Genomic DNA, 16,926 nt, shown 5'->3' on the forward strand with positions numbered 1-16,926 from the left:
TAAAAATTGTTTCACTGAATTTTTATTTTTATAATGAAAATTCAAAACATTGAATTTTCTATTAATAAATTTCTTCTTTTTATTTATCACTCATAATCAGTTGAAACTAAGAAATAATTCTTTTTATTCTAGTACTAAAAAAAATCTTATTTAAATCGTTAAATATTAAATTGCACAAAAAAACTGTGAAAAAGTTTTAATTATTTATCTCAGAAATCATTCAATTAAAATGATGGAAGACTGTAAAACAAAATCTTTAAAACATCTAATTCAATTATATTCGACTATTTTTTATTGTCGAGATCAGTTAGTAAAAAAATTGGCAGTAGAATCTTGATTACTAAAAAAAAAAAAAGATAAAATATTATAATTGAAATTAATTAAGTTTTTAATTAATTATAAATTATAATTATTAATGAATTATTTTTGCTCATGAAACTTCTGTTTAAAGAATTGTCAAAACACGATTTAAGTTCTAAAGCGAAACTTTTACTGAATAAACAATGGAAAAAAAATCCATTAAACCGAATTATTTCGATTACTTGAGATTTCGCATTTATGAAAAAATTCGAGTGCATTGCTTCGAGAGATCGTAAAAAAAATGCACGAAATTTTATTTTGTATTCGCGCAGGCTTATTTTAGCACTTTTTTTTTCTTAGCCATCTTAAAAAGTCAATAGTATACATAACAACGGAGTTTTTTTTTTTTTATCAACTAATGTCGGACGATATTAGCGGGGAGGAAAAATTTAATTTGTTGTTAATTGAAACTAGAGAGTGCGTCAAAATTGTTTTCAGAGTTACTTGAAATATGAACGTGAAAAAAAAGACACGCTAGATTGAAAAAGAAAATAAATCAATTAATATTAATTTTTTAAATAAACTGTTTATATAAATTACTAAATTCTCCATAATTCATTCAAAATTCATGACAAGTCAAAATTATTGAAATTTTCTTTTGCAACAATAGTTTTTTCTCACATTTATGCAAAAATGCATCATCAATTTAACAAAACTCTGTTAATTATCAATTTTATCAAAACTATTTATCAATTATTATAGAAATTGAAAAATGATATTACTTATTAAATTTAATGGACAAATCAATTTACAAACGAATTTGTCAAATTTGCCAATTATTTACAAATTGTTGTTAAATAAAGAAAAGTAAAAAAAAAAAAAAGATTACACAATTTTATAAAGAAAAAAAAATTATTTTTTACATTTACATCTGCAATTAAACTCAACATCCTTTGCTGAAAGTTATTTTTTTGACGCACACTCTTAAAAAAAAATTTTTTATTTTTTTTTTTTCCCTACTATTGACATTATTTTCGACTCACGATAATTAGTTAAGTTCCGTATTTTTCGCAGTGATAGGCTTTTTTTTAATGAAAAGTACTGTTTACTGCAAACAAAATATAAATACGGACAAATCGTGAAAATTGGTCGAAATTCTGTTCTTTGGCTAATTTAAAATTTGAATAAATCAGAAAAAAAAACAAAAATTAACTAAATTAAAAAAAAAATCAAAGTTATGTAATTTTGTGCTGACGTAAATATTGGCTAACGGTCCCTTAGGTTTACTGCTTTTTTTCTTTATGTTTTCATTTAAATAGAATATCCGTTTATAACGGTTATTGAAAAAATAAGTGTAAAACAGAGGGCTCCGTCTTATTATTGGATAGCATTCTAATATATCTAGTTTTAATAACAACAAATGAATCTGTCCTAGACACACTAAATTGTTAGCGGTTTACCTCTATTTTTTTTGTATTAAAACAAAGGATGATGAATATGCTACCACGTATGATGTAAATGTAGATTTCTCGATAGTACAGATCGCACGTCTTGCGTGAAACGAAGGGCGTCCAGAACAGGAAGTAAACTAAGAAGCGCCGTATCGCTAGCATCACTGAACCACGATTTTATAGGAATCGCGTTATCTAAAAATAGAAATTTCATTATTAGAAATAATTTCTTTTGTATTTATTTGCTTTTTTTTCTCTCATTAATTAATTTTTATTCTATTTATGTTTCTTTATTCAATAAACTCACTTGGATATGCTCTGTATGCTCCTGGACTATTATCAAGTATAAAAACTGAAGCTAAGTCTGAACAAATTGCAGCTAAATCCTTAGTGTAGAAACCCATTTCTGGCGTGCAATGCTGTCTATAATATCGGCGCCTTAAAATACCTCTATTGTTGTCTAATTTATCAGCAACAGCGGCTCCATAAATTTCCATGGAAGCTGTAAATACTACCAATTCATACCTGAAAATTACAATTTTTTTTTTATATAAACTATAATTCTATTTCTAAATACATTAGAATTTTTTTAATTTACCACTGGCTGACAATATCCAAGAAGAAGTCAACATGTGGTCTTTTGTGTACAAAAAATCGAACCGGATGTCGATCAATTTTTACTTTAAGAACAAAATCAGGTGGTGTGCCAGGTCTCACTGTTGGTCTTGCTACTCCATCGTGATGAGAATGAATAAGTGTCTCATCCAAGTCAAGAACCAAAACTTTCCTTTTCACTATACCTACAAATTTAATAATAAAAATTAATTATCCCATTGAAATTATCATAAATATTTTTTTAATAAAAACAAATTCTCACTAAGTCTATGCCTGGATAATGGAGACAATGGGAAGATCTCATATTTCACTGGTTGCATTTGAGAAATCTGAAAAAAATGCATATTACATATTTTTGTTATTTTGCCAAGAGATATTAATCATTGTCAATTTTTGTTTACAATTTCATAATCATCTTTAAAAATTAAAATAAAACTCAAAATTTTAAATATACAAACAACATTATTTTCTTAGATAAAAGAATCCTTTTTTTTATCAAGATTACAAAATTAATAATTTCTAATAATAGGGAATAAAAGAAAATTGTCTTTACGTAACAAATGAAATAACAAAAGATTGTTGGCTTCGAATCATCCTTATTCCGCGAAATTGCGAAAAAAAACAAAAAATAGAAAATGAATTAAAAAACAAAGTTCGCGCGCGCATCCAAAAGTGATGAAGTATTAAAACTATATGTATATAACAGTATTGAAATCTGAAACCAATATAATAAATCTACTTTTAGTTATAAATGATCCACTTGACATTGAGATGATTGTGAGAAATTAATAGGTTCCACGTGTGTAAATATTTGGTACCGGTGGGGAAAAAATTGAAAAAAAAAATTGAGGCGCGAAGCACCTACTTACGGATCTAACCTGCTTCTTGAGTAGAAAACAGATGCATGTCCACACACGGGAGGCTATCAAAAGAAAAGCTCTCATCCCCATTTGCAATTGTTTCAGCATTTCTACCAGTCTCTTTTCACCGGGCTAAAGTCCGGTTACACTTGTTCTCCAGTCTCTTTTCAAAAAACTTGAATGAAAAAGGGGGATGAGGGGGAGCTTTTCGTCCCTTTTTCGTACTCGCGGCTTCCCGTTGTGATGGATATGTTACACAAGACCGACGTGGTAAACAAACGACACTTATATGTCAAATTTTATTACAAAACAGAAACAATCACTTGTAATAATAAAAATCCCATCTTGCACAATTTAATTACATTTTGCATCAACACACAATATTTCTCCTCGAATTCTTGAATGTGTGTTTCAACGAAAAAAAAGCCTTTTTAATTATCACACACACCACACAACGGTCGCCATCTTTTTCACATCGACCCAATTTTTTTCTTGCGCTCCTCCCCCGCGCATAAGGCTGTCAAAAATCACAAAAAAAATTGAATTTTTTCCTTTAATTTTCAAGTTACTTTTTATCAATTCAATTTATTAATATAATTATAATTCAATTTCTTTTAATGAGTTTGGAAAAAAATGTGGAATTTTTATATGTATTTATAAAAAGAATTTAAGGAGAAGTTTAAATAAATTTTCACTGTATTTTGAGGTTATATTTCATCATTAACATGTAAGTATGTATATAGTTTTTAAAACATATATTTTATTGTATATTTTAATTAAAATATTTTCAATATTGTTCTTTTTAACAATTCTTTTATGTCCTCTGATTAATTTGTATTTGTTTTTTTAAATAAAAAATGCAGATAATTTTTAAACTTTTACCCCAGAAGGTTGGCATCAGTGTTATAAATAAAACTCCGCGAAATTTGAAATAGGAGCCTTTTTTTGTTTCTGAAAAAATTATTAATAAAAATATTAAATATTCTTATAAATTAAATTATGTCATTTTTGTATATAATACAAACTTGTTGAATCATTGTTTGTGAGTTTAATCCTTTTAATTTTTCTTCTCGTATACATTTAATGTTACCCAGTTGTGATTCAATATTTCGTTTTTCTTGTAAAAGTTCTTCCTTTCGTTTAAACACCTTACAATTAATATGTTCCTGCATTGTTCGTTCAGGTAATTTATGATAAGATTCGTGAATATTTTTTAATTCAAAGTGTAAATTTACATGTCTTCGAGTAAAATCGTTTATAGAATAATTCACTTCATTTTTAATCGATTTTGACTGGTTTATCTCGAAATTAAGTTGTTCAATTTGTTTTGTATCTTTTATTGACTGTTCATTCAATTCTAAAATTTCATTTTTGAGTTCTTGAATTTTTAACATCATTGACTTCATTATTCATAGAATATTATTATTAAATATTAATTTATTTTTGTCACAATATTTAAATATAAGCGCCAAGCAGAGAGAATATTAAGTGTTATTCACAGTTGTCGTATTTCTGTAAATTTCACATTAGGTTAGTTTCGACGGCATGTTAACATAACCTTCAAAGTTACCGAAAGTTATTAACTTGAAATTATTTAAACATTTAATTGTTGCACACTAAAGTATACATATATTCAGTTAATATAGATGATTGAAACTTGTAAATACTGTTAATAATAATTGATATTGTCTTATTTATATAAATTTCTCTTTTGTAAGGTGAGAATTTTAATATTTATCAATTTACTCTAACAAAAAAATTGTTTACAGTTTCTAGCATAGAAACATTTATAATTATTATGTAGATATTATATAAACTTTGTAATAATATTTTTTGGAAAACAAAAAAATAAATTACATTACTTTTTTTCAGAAAAATGGTACTAAACTTTGCGACAACAAATTTATTTAGATCTTTCCACACTTCTGCTATTCAAAATAAAATAATTAAACTTTCTCGACTAAGGGTCGTAGACAATAGTGAAATTGGAAAGAAAGCTATGAAAATTGGTAAACCACCACGATGTATTCACGTTTACAACAAAAAAGGCACAGGATTCATTGGTAAATAATATATCAAAATTTTTTCATTATAAAATAATAACAAATATGTCATAAATTGTATATTATAATTTCATATTTAATATTTAGTTCAATCAGTTTTTAAGAAAATATTTTCAAATTTAATATTTTATTCTCGAGCATAATTTAAATTGAAATTATGTTTAATTGATTTAATTTGAAACATAATATGTCATTTAAAGGAGATAAAGTAATGGTCGCCATTTGCGGTGAAAAGAAAAAAGGAATTCTTGTTGGACTGAAAGCTCAGCAAAAAAAGAAGGTAGCAAAGTTTGACAGTAACAATATTGTTCTAATTGATGATAGTGGAACACCATTAGGAACACGAATTCATGTTCCTATACCTCATGTTTTAAGGACAATTTTAAAAGAAAAAACTTTCTCAAAAGGTGCAGATTATACAAAACTTCTTGCTATTGCATCGAAATTCGTTTAAATAATTTAGAATTGTGATTTTACTTTAAAAAACAGTATAATTGAATAATTGTACAAAATAGTGCAAAAACTCTTTCAATAAATGTTTTAATACAGTTGAATGAGGCGCATAATATAAAAATGCAACCCACCTTACACGGTTGTAAGTAAATATTTTTTATGTTGGTAGTAGTGAAAAAGTTCATTTTTTATTATCTTGGGTTGGTATTGCAATTCATTGCAAGATAGCGTCAGCAAGTAGAAGAACCATTTTTCGCTTGTCAATTTTTAATTTTTCCATATTAGAATCATTACGTCAGTTATAGATATTTTGTGATAAATAAGTTTTCTTTTATATAAATTATCGAAAATGCATAAAAGTTTCGTGGCAGGAAAAAATAAAAATAGTAAATTTGCATAAAATTTTTATAATGCGAAAACATAACCCAAAAAGTTTAGTATTGAAATGTTAAACCTAAAATATACAGGTAAATCTATATTTAAAATTTTAATTAAATAAAACAATTGTTTAATAAATAAGATTAAAATTTCGGAATAATCTAATCAATAAAAAATAAAAAAAATTTGTTTCTATTAAAAGAGAATTATTTTCATGTTGGTAGATGTGGACAAATTCAAAAAGTTCATTTTTTTATTATCATAGGTTGGCAATGCGATTCATTGTCAAGATGGCGTCAAAAAGTAGAAGAACCATTTCTTGTTTGTCAAATTTTAATCTTTTCATAATATAAGAATCATAAAGTTAGTTATTGATATTTTGTGATAATTAAGTTCTGTTTTATATAAATTATCGAAAATGCATAAAATTTTCGTGGCAGGAAAAAATAAAAATAGTATTTTTGTAAAAAATTTTTATAATGCGAAAACATAACCCAAAAAGTTTAGCATCGAGATGTTAAACTAAAAAATACAGGTGAATGTATATTTCAAATTTTAATATAATATAAAATATTTATTTAATAAATAATATTAAAATTTCGGAAAAATCTAACCAATAAAAAAAAATTATGTTTCTATCAAAAGAGAATTATTCTCATGTTGGTAGATGTGGACAAGTCGAAATAGTTCATTTTTTTATTATCTTGGGTTGGCATTGCAATTGCAGTTCATTGCCAAGATGGTGTCAGAAAGTAGAAGAACCATTTTTCGTTTGTCAAATTTTAATCTTTTCATAATATTAGAATCATAAAGTTAGTTATTGATATTTTGTGATAAATAAGTTCTGTTTTATATAAATTATCGAAAATATATAAAAGTTTCATGGCAGCTGCAAAGAAAAATAAAAAATTTAGGTAAAAATTTTTCGTCAAAAAATATAACCTCAAAATTTTGACATTAGAATTTGTTGCATATATTGTGACTTCTAATTACCGCCGCTAGATGACATTCTAGCATATTTGAATTTTGTTTTTAAAATTGAAATAAAACAAATTAGTAGAAATAAATTTATTAATAATTATTGGATGAATAATTTAATTATTATTGAAAAAAATTGAAAATATTAAAATGGGTTAATACAATTAAAAAATAATTGTTAAACAAAATTCTAATTATGTTGGTAGGAGTTTAGTTGGTTGGTAATTTTTGCCTTTTATGTTGGTATCACTGCTCCACTATAGTGACTGGACATTGTAGATAGTGCGGTTGAAATTCTTAAATTATTTTCTGAAAAATAAAAAATATCTTATAATCTGAAGTCAATTTACAAATATTTTATAGTAATTAAAGTCAGTTTGATCTAAATATTCAAGATTTTAACTAATTTTTCTTGGTAAATATAAGAATTTTTAATGTTTTGTAAAGTTTAATGACGCTTTGATATTTAACCTAAAAATGTCTATACAAATAATTTCACATTTCAATTCAACATCTGCTCGGATATTTGTCCACCGTATTTTCGGAACAAAATTTAAAAGAAAAATTTAATTAACATTAAAATTCATATCGTGTATTTATTTAACTTTTTTTTTTATTTCTTTACAGGGCTAAAAAAAGGAAGTCATCTCAGAAAAAATATGTCCTTTTGGCGCCAATTCTTCTTAACACAGGTGAATATTTGTTTTAAGCATTATACATAATTTTTTAACATTCTTATTGATTTTATATTTGTAAATATAATAATAAATTATTTTATTGTTTTAATTTTCTATTTATGCATATGTCATAATTGAATGTTCCTTTCAAATTTAATACAATAATCCAATATTTATTTTTAAAAATTAAAGTTTTCGGAATTTTTATTTACAAAGTTGTTTATTATTTCTCTTTACAGAATTTAGAATTGGATGAAATTCTTATACATAGATGAGATGACAAATGACAACTTCTACTAAATCTTCAAATATGGTGAGTATCTATTGTCTCTTTTTTTTGTAAATATTTTTTAGTGTAAGTTTTTTTTTTTTAATTTTGATAAAGAAAATTATTATTTTACTTATTAAATATTAATCGTTTACAAAGTTTATAATTCAATCAATTTCCGATGAAAATTACATTAAAGTTATTCCTAATTAATAACACAAATATTAATTAATTTAAATTAACAAAAAAAACTGAAATTAAGAAAATGTTTAATTTTCATAAAATCAACTCTAATAATATAATTTTTCTCGATTTACAGGTGTTCAATCATGAAGGATGGGTGTTTGTTGCGGAGCTGCTCCTGGAGGAGATCTTGCATTGCTGAGTCGCAGTTCAATGTATGTTTTTCATAAATTTTTTCCCTTAATTTTTGTATTTAAAAATTTTTTTAAATGTTATTAACAAAATTAATTTAATTAAATATTTAGAAATAACAACAATAACTATTGTTTAAAATAGAATTGAAAATTGTGAACAAGTTCCAGTATCATTACAAAATATTAATACTTGCAATAAAAAAAGTAGTTCAAATTTGTTCTAATTATTAATGATAATACAATTTCAAATGTATCATTTAAAAAATATAAAATTTAAAATTTTAAATATTTCTTTTTACACATATAACATAATTAATTACTATATATTTTTTCAGGCATTTGGTCCAGCAAAGGAAGAATTTGTCTCATTGAAAAAGAGGATATGCTGTCATCGTAATTTTACACAACGCAGAAATTCCCCTTTATAGGTGAGTCTTTATAAGATTTATAAAATTATTTATAACTGATCAAATTTTAATATTTATAAATATCAATATATTTAAAAATAATTTATAATATTGAGGATTTTTAATATTTTATTTTACAACATGAATTATTATATTTTTTTCAGGTCTAAAAGAAGGAAGTCCTTTTATAAAAAGGATATGCTGTCATCGTATCTCTAAAACTATGCAGAAATCCCCTCATATAGGTAAGTCTTTTTTTTAAATACAGTTAATTTTATATAAAAATTAAAAATTATAATTTATATAAAAATCACCCAAAAATTTGTAACTGGGTTTAATTAATCTTGTTAAATTCACCATTTAATAGTGTTTTGAGAAAATAATTGTATAATTTAGAATAACAATTTTTTTTTTATTTTTTCAGCTCCATTCCAATTTTCCAAATATCAGAAGAGACTGGGAAGGATGTGGAAGAAGAAAAGTGGCCCCTGCAACATTTTTTTTTTATAAAATTTTTCTTTCTTTTTTCTTATTTTTTTATAATATTTTTTTTTGAGCTCCCGGCCTCACGCAGAAGTGCGTGCAAGAAAGAGGGATCCTCGGGAGCTGGCCCTGAAGCGCTCGAGAGTGGCAATGACGTTATTGTCCCGACGAGGGATGATTCGCCGATCGGTGAGTCATTTTTATTTAACCCCTTCCCTGTTTAAAAGTTTTTTTTTATAAATTTAATTAATTCAATTTAATTTAATATCAATTCATAAATTGAAAATGAACTTTTTTAGATAATTTATTAATTATGGAATTTTCTTAACTTTTTTAAAAAAATAGATATATTACAATGATGCAAATAAAATATTAAAATTAAAAAAAAAAACAGGGAAGGAATCTTGACAACATGGTGACACCACTGATGAAAATGATTATTTTTTTAGTAATTTTTAGGAGTAATCTAAAAAAAAGCATGTGATATTTTCGGAAATTGAGCCCCTTTAAAATTTGTAACACTCCCTACATCTTAAAATATTACATGTTTTATGGATTACTACCTTAATACTATTTAAATTAATATTATTGTCAGTGGTTTTTTTCATTGTTTATATATGTATGTTATTTATTTACTGTGTTTTCAATATTTTTAATGTTTTGTAATTTTCCTTATTGAATTAAAGTAATTTTCTATTTAAAAAAGTAATTTAAATTAAATTTACAAAATTTTATTAACTTTAAATAATTTAATTAATCTTATTAAAAATTTTTTAATTTTGCAAAGTAAATTTTTTATTTAATTCTTAAAAGTTAATGCATGTGGAATTAAAAATTAAAAGGTTTTGATAATTTTTTTAATAATGAACTAATTAAATGTTTTCTTTTCAGAAAAGATCGCTCAGGTGACGGTTGCGTCCCGGGACGTTAACCCTAGTGTAGGTAATTTGCACCTGGGCGGTATTAGTTTCGTTTAGAATATAAATGTAGGTAGGAAATTCGGAAAAAATAGGCATTTATGTTCGTTTTAAATACAGCAATAGGTAGGGAAATCGGGTAAAAAAATGTAAGTAAAAAAGCAAGTAACTGGAGTACCAGTGAAAATTTGCTTCATTTCATTCTTTTATTCTTTTTGTCACTATGTTGTCTTATATTTTAATGTTATGTAAATGTTTTGTGTATGTTTTCTAAGTGTTTTGTGTATGTTATCTAAGTGTTTTGTGAATGTTTTCTTTAATTGATAATTATTTTCAGTCGAATCATCGTGGTGAGAAATAATATTTCTTTTTAATTATATTAATCATTTTTTTCAGGAATGTGTAATTTTTTTGTTCATAGTCTTAATATATAAATATGTATATGTATTTATTATATTATATTTATCATAAGTGAATATTTTATTAATTGAATTTAAATATTATAAATTTTTTTTGTTTATCTGCTATATTGAAAATTTTTCGGGTATTTTTTGTAAATGTTATTAATTTTTTTTACATTTTTTACAGTGAGTATTATATTTCAAGTAAGTAAATTTTCGAGATATTGCTATGAAATAGAAACAATATGTTTATTAATAAAATTTTTTATCTTTTTTTTACAGAACTGGAAAAAGAATTCGTTTACTTAAGAAGAATGAGAGGGACGTTTATTTCATCATTTCACGCCATTAAAATTCCTGATCGTTAAGTATTTTTATTTTACACAAATTAATGTCATATTGTATAAATCATTTTATTATATTTCATGAGAGAAAAACAGAAAAAAATGTTTTAATTAATTCATTAAAAAATAGCACTTGGCTTTAATAAATTAAATTATATAATGAATAATTTATCTATTTATCTATTTATTTATCTATCTATTTATTCTATTTATCTATTTTAAAATCTAAATAGTAATTTTTTTTAATTCTATATAATTTTTATTATTTATATAAAGGGTGGAAAAGAGGATGACTACGAGGACTTTTTGTTAGTCACAACTAATCTACCCCTAAAGAAAGTTGATTATGAGGATCACGCGAGACCAAAAAGACAATGAGATCCAGGATAATCAGGAGGAAGCTGTCGCTTGAAAATTGGCGTCAGTGTATTGTCATAAAAATTAGCGATCGGTGAGTGTTTTTTTTTTTTTATTTTTCGCTACATAGTGAGAATACTGAAATATTTATAACTTATATTAATTTCTAATTAATATATAATTTAATCTGGTTACTTTAAAAAAGAATTTGTAAAACAAATTCCTGAAATTAAATTGCTTATTTGAATTTCTAATCGAGAAAGGAATTTTATTCCTTAAAGTTACTAAACATATATATTTTTTTTTTAAATTTGATTTTCATCCATTCATTTATATTTTACATATAAATGTATAAAATATGTAATTTCTTATCCTTTTGACGTTTTAGTTTCTAAAATTGTCTGATTTCAAAAGAGAAAAAGAGAATGTTTTTCAATAGAGTTAAAGTTCAAGCAAAGGCAATATATACAAAGAAAAAAGTCCTTTTGTGAGAACAGTTTCCTTTAGACAAATATTTGTCTTGTAGACGTTTGACTTCATTAGGAGGCGCAAGTAATTTATTCTCTACATTTATATCTATGTATAGTAAAAGAAAAACGCTTAAAATGGTGCCAAAGTTTAGCTCGAATTTTTTATTCCTTTTGAGGAGAAGCAATTTTGAGGTTTAAGTTTACTTCCTCTCTCTATATATATATATATAATCTTATGATTCTTCTTCTTTTTTTTACTTTATTCACAAACAGAGCAAACTCTTTCATCTGAGTAATGTGATGTTTATCTTGCCGCAACTCAACAGGATCAATTTCTTCTATGTCCTTTAAGAGTATTACTAAAATACCGTGTAATCTTTCTCATTATTTTGAAAACATATTTTGTTCCCATTTACGAAAAAAAAATTTAATGAAATTTCTTATCGTAGACCGTGGCTATTGTATAAATTTTTTTTTAGTTAAATTAAAACCTTCCTTCTTTTTACTATTTAATTAATTTTTGATATTTAGAAATTTTTAAAAAAATTTTATTTATTATAATTTTGCGTAAAATAAAGTTTTTCCATTTTTGTTAACAAAAAAAAATTAGTAACTCAATATTCTAGTTTAAAATTAATTTTCTAACTTATTTCTTAATTTAAATTTTATAAAATATATTTTACCTAATTTTTTAATAATGCATTGTTTTTTTTTGTAAGTTATAAAATTTATTAAAAACTATTTTTTGAAATAGACTTTGGTTTTAAAAAATTTAAAGTTCCATGTTTCGTGAGGGTTTTATTTCGATTCGATTTTACGGGAAAGCATTGGATGTGAAATCTTGTTAAGCTGCAGGTCAAGTTTAATATGTGATTATGTGTCCGTCTTTTTGCTTCGTTGCCTAACTCATTGGCATATTAAATTTGCCTACACCGTCCATGATATAAAATCCTTTAAACTCATGATTCAATTTCTAGTGTGTGTGTGTGTCCCTGAACAAAAAGTATCTTCACTTTTATTATTTAAGATGATCTTTTAGGTCAAGAGGCTGAAAATCCTCGACAATATGAAATTTATTATTTTTCTAAATGTCCTTCAAACTAACAAGGGAATTCCTCGTTAATTTTTTACCCTTGAAAAAAAAGTGTATAAAATAAGGGAAGAAAAAAAAATATCACTATATTTGTTTTATTAATTTCCATATAAGGTTTACATCCGCAAAATTTTTGCAAAAAAATAAAATAAATAATTTTTTAAAATTAAATTAAGAATTTTTTAAACAATTTTTTTTTCTACATTATTAATATTTTATATACATATATGATGATTATTTTTCCGCCAGGAATATAAATAATCTTCTATATATAACTTTTAGGATTTTTCTTATTTATTTTTGCAACAAGTCATATAAAGCGATCACGTTCATTATCACAAAAAAAAAGAAATGACAAAAGTTTCTTCATCATTTTGTGACCTTTAATTGAAAGTTTATTGTCAAAAGTAGCAGTTCGTTAAAGTTCCCCCTAAGTCAATTAACAATCAGAGGGACTTCGTTTAGGTTCAAACAGGGTTTTCATAATTTCATTTATTCTCCGAGGGCGAAAAAGGATAAAAATCGTATAATTGTATTGAGCTATATGTATATATATCTTTGTTAGGAATAAAAATATTTCATAAAAAGAAAGAAAGAAAAAAATTTTCCGCAGGTTTTTAAAATTGTTTGAATTTTTTAATTTACCGTAAAATTGGAACATTCGACAATTTAATAAATTTATCGTTATCCTTAATTTAATCAAATAGTTACTAATTAACTGCAATATTAAAACACGCAAAAGAATTAAAAATTTGATAAATTAAATTCTAATAAAATTATTCGTTTTTTGTTTCAAAAAAACTTGAAGAATAAAAGTAGGCATAATAAAAAAAGAAGTAAAATTTTTTAAAAAGAATAAAAAGTCATATTTAAAATTTCAAAAATTTATTTACGATAGTTTTTAATTTTTTATTATCCATTGAAAAAAAAGAATTTATAGAATATTTGAAATAAAATCGTTCAATAAATTTGTTTGTAATGTCATGTAGATTTTACGTGAGTTTTAAAGAATGTTTTTAACATTTGCAATAAATATACAATGTACGAGTGCAACAAAATATTTCAAGTATCAAAATGAGAATCATCGTTAAAATATTTATTGAATTTATTTGAAATATTTAATTAACGATATATAAATAAAATTGATGATTTTGAATATTTTGATGAATTAATAACATATATTTTAATAAATAATAAACTTAGTGAATTTTAATTTATTTATAATTAGTTTTATGTTTGTATTTCAAAAAAAAAAAATTTTCAACTTCTTGAGTCAAAAAATAAGATTTTTTTTTTTGTTTTTAATTATTACAAGTGTTATATAACAAAAATTTGTGTATTCTCTTTTCATTAGAATTTACCACTCTTAAAAATAAAAGAAAAAAAAAAGAAAATTCTTGAATGAAGATGCATTCAAACCGTATAATGCGCTTCAATGTCCCACATTTTGTTCCTTTAAGCCCCACTTCTTTATTTCGAAACAAAACACGAATATTTTAATGGGCAAAAGTTGTAAGTTTCTTGACGGATTTAAAACAATGAATATAAGATTTTACAAAAACTTCTACTAATAATCTCTCAAAAATAATTTTTTTTTTCCAACAAAATAATTATTTGAAAAGAATCATCATATTACTTTTTTTTTTGCTTTTTTAAAATTATTAAAATATACAAAAAAATTGTAAATTGAGATGAAAATAAATATTTTTTTTTTCAAATTGAAATTATTTGATTAAATATTTTATATTTAAAATATTATTAAATTAAGGAATAACGATGAATTTGGTAGTATAAAATAATGGATTTTTTTTGTTTGTTGTTTTTTTTTTTTTTTTTTTTAATTGGACGTTCTGCAATATTTTTTCAACGCAAGTCAAATTATTGGTAAAGGATAAAAACAGCAGTTCAAATGAAATATTCAGTCTATATTTGCGGTTTAATAGCAGTTAGTGGAAAATTCATTTATGAAAATGAAACTAGGTCAATGGAATAACGCCATTAGTGAACCTGTGCCCCAAAGTGGAATCAAGCTTCAGGAGGACACATTGCTTCTCCTTACTTAGATATGTGATATAATTATTACCTATCTCAGTCTTTCAGATTTCAATTTCCGTATTCAATTGCTATTAGGAAATTCATCAAATATATTTTCCATTTTATAATAATCTCTCATTTCTGATTGTTTAATAACAGAAATTTTCGTTTTACATATTATAATCGATATATTCCACTCTGGGCATATTGATATTATTATATCCAATATGAAAATAGGGGTCCTTTTTTCTGTCTTTATCTTCTTTTCTTCTTATCTAATGTTATTTATTATATTTGAAGAAAAATAACAAAAATCAAATTCTTATTTTCTCAAAATATCTTTATTAGTAACATTTTCATTCTCGAAATTTCATACATTCTTCAACATAATTAAATATTAACTCGACATTACTACATGCGACACTGAATTAGCTTCATCATACATTTACATAATTTACTCATTGGAAAATCGATTATCAATCGATTTTCTAATCACGTACGCCACATGATATAGAAAAAATTTATTTTTGAAAAATATCGATGAAAAAAAGAAGCGTGGAAGTAATTATGTAAAATTTTGTTTTAAATCGATTTACGTGAAAAAAAAAATTAAAAGACCTATTATTTATTTATCGTTAATTAAATTTTTATAATAATAAATAAATTGAAAAAGGAATTTTTTTTTAAATTCTTTATATATCTAATTATCTAATAAATAATTTACTTGATGCTGATAAATTTTTTTCTCAAATCAAATAAACATTTCTTTTTCAAATATATAGTACGTAAAAATTAATTTCGAAAGCCATTTGATTAAAAGAAATAAATTATTTCCTATAGGAAGACATTATTTTAATCAAGTAATTATTGATTGGATTATTAGGCAATAATGCAAATTTTTATAATTATTATTAATTCAATTGTTTTCGATTTATTATAAAAATTCTACGTTTCTTTTTGGTGGATTAAAATTAAAATTATTTTCAAATCAAAAATTATTCGTTATTAATATTGAATAGGAAATTGTGAGAAATTTGATTTTTTTTTTCCTGAAATAATATGTCAGTGGCGCTACATTTAATCTTAGATTAATGATTGTACAGCAGGTAAATGTGTCCGTGCGAGAATTCACGTGCAATTGAATTTTTATTTTTATCACATCATTTACATATTATGAACACGTTTTTTGCATCAAATTATTATTCAATTTATTGGGAAATTGTTGCAAAAGGTATAACATATTAAAAAATCTATAATAGGAAATTGTATAAAAAGTCATATTTATAGAATGCAATGTTTAAAATAAAATAAGATATAGCATTTTGTATATAGATATTACTTGCCCTATTCCATATATTTTATGACTCTATGTATATATGTGTTCCTCATTTTGATAGCCAAGTAATAAAACTGATATAACCACGAATTAACCTGTGATCATAAATAAAATTAATGTTGATATATACGCTGCAAAATATAAAAGTTACGTTTTTGATGGACTTTTACTGAAACTGTTGTTTTTAAATTTATAGTAATAAATAAATTTAAACCATCAATTTTTGATTTCCTGATTCTAGTAAAAGAAATAAAAAAAAAAAATTCAAAACTAAACGCGCAAAAAGAGTGAAAAAAAATTCGGTTTTTTAATTGCACGTGAATTCGATGATCACTTTTTGTAATTTGACACATTGTGTGACTAATTAAAATAATCTAAAACTTGATAAATATATATATATATATACCTATTAAATATATTTAATATATATTTTTTTTGACATCTGGCAGATTTTCCAATACATTTTTTTTGAAGTTTTTCTATTATTTACATTATTATTATGGAACAGAAATAATGAGTTTTATTTACATTGTACACTTTCAGTCTCGTAAACTATTAACATAATTAACTTTTTTAACGTCGTAATTGCACATTTTTAACAATAATTTAAAATATATATATATATTTATATAAAGTTAAAAAAATAATTCGACAACAATATAGG

The 16,926-nt window shown here is 23.9% G+C and overlaps 3 protein-coding genes and 2 long non-coding RNA genes across 7 annotated transcripts in view; 3 read left to right on the forward strand and 2 right to left on the reverse strand.

The window, feature by feature from the left end:
• Positions 1-386: 386 nt before the first annotated feature.
• On the reverse strand, positions 387-3,698 carry LOC127276631 (CTD nuclear envelope phosphatase 1 homolog). 2 transcript variants are annotated; one of them, XM_051297211.1, is made up of 5 exons: positions 3,245-3,698; positions 2,629-2,695; positions 2,350-2,551; positions 2,059-2,276; positions 387-1,946 (listed from the first exon to the last, which is right to left on the reverse strand). In XM_051297211.1, exons 1-5 carry the CDS (start codon positions 3,332-3,334, stop codon positions 1,801-1,803), a joined length of 723 nt encoding a protein of 240 aa, XP_051153168.1. In that variant the 5' UTR covers positions 3,335-3,698; the 3' UTR covers positions 387-1,800. The 2 variants fall into 2 exon arrangements, with proteins under 2 accessions (XP_051153168.1, XP_051153166.1); XM_051297209.1 differs by having other exon boundaries at positions 3,236-3,698.
• Positions 3,699-3,813: 115 nt separating this feature from the next.
• Positions 3,814-5,843, forward strand: LOC127276632 (39S ribosomal protein L14, mitochondrial). Of its 2 annotated transcripts, none has more exons than XM_051297213.1 (3): positions 3,814-3,953; positions 5,099-5,289; positions 5,490-5,843. In XM_051297213.1, the coding sequence occupies exons 2-3, from the start codon at positions 5,103-5,105 to the stop codon at positions 5,741-5,743; spliced, it is 441 nt and encodes a 146-aa protein (XP_051153170.1). In that variant the 5' UTR covers positions 3,814-3,953; positions 5,099-5,102; the 3' UTR covers positions 5,744-5,843. The 2 variants fall into 2 exon arrangements, with proteins under 2 accessions (XP_051153170.1, XP_051153169.1); XM_051297212.1 differs by lacking the exon at positions 3,814-3,953 and adding an exon at positions 4,766-4,944.
• On the reverse strand, positions 4,044-4,679 carry LOC127276633 (uncharacterized). The gene is made up of 2 exons (XM_051297214.1): positions 4,252-4,679; positions 4,044-4,177 (listed from the first exon to the last, which is right to left on the reverse strand). The coding sequence occupies exons 1-2, from the start codon at positions 4,630-4,632 to the stop codon at positions 4,130-4,132; spliced, it is 429 nt and encodes a 142-aa protein (XP_051153171.1). The 5' UTR covers positions 4,633-4,679; the 3' UTR covers positions 4,044-4,129.
• A 1,035-nt stretch (positions 5,844-6,878) lies between the features above and the next one.
• Positions 6,879-9,865, forward strand: LOC127276634 (uncharacterized). The gene is made up of 7 exons (XR_007842227.1): positions 6,879-7,034; positions 7,726-7,790; positions 8,015-8,088; positions 8,363-8,441; positions 8,756-8,848; positions 8,992-9,072; positions 9,252-9,865. It is a non-coding gene; the product is annotated as an uncharacterized LOC127276634 (long non-coding RNA).
• Positions 9,866-10,039: 174 nt separating this feature from the next.
• The window catches only part of LOC127276649 (uncharacterized), a 218,290-nt gene continuing 211,403 nt past the window's right edge, over positions 10,040-16,926 (forward strand). Inside the window, exons 1-2 of the long non-coding RNA XR_007842228.1 lie at positions 10,040-10,991; positions 11,249-11,423. This is a non-coding gene — a long non-coding RNA (uncharacterized LOC127276649). The remainder of the gene's footprint in view (positions 10,992-11,248; positions 11,424-16,926) is intronic.

Source organism: Leptopilina boulardi, unplaced genomic scaffold (genome assembly GCF_019393585.1).
Source record: "Leptopilina boulardi isolate dan_hultmark-lab unplaced genomic scaffold, ZJU_Lbou_2.1 LbouV2_150, whole genome shotgun sequence".
Taxonomy (NCBI): domain Eukaryota; kingdom Metazoa; phylum Arthropoda; class Insecta; order Hymenoptera; family Figitidae; genus Leptopilina; species Leptopilina boulardi.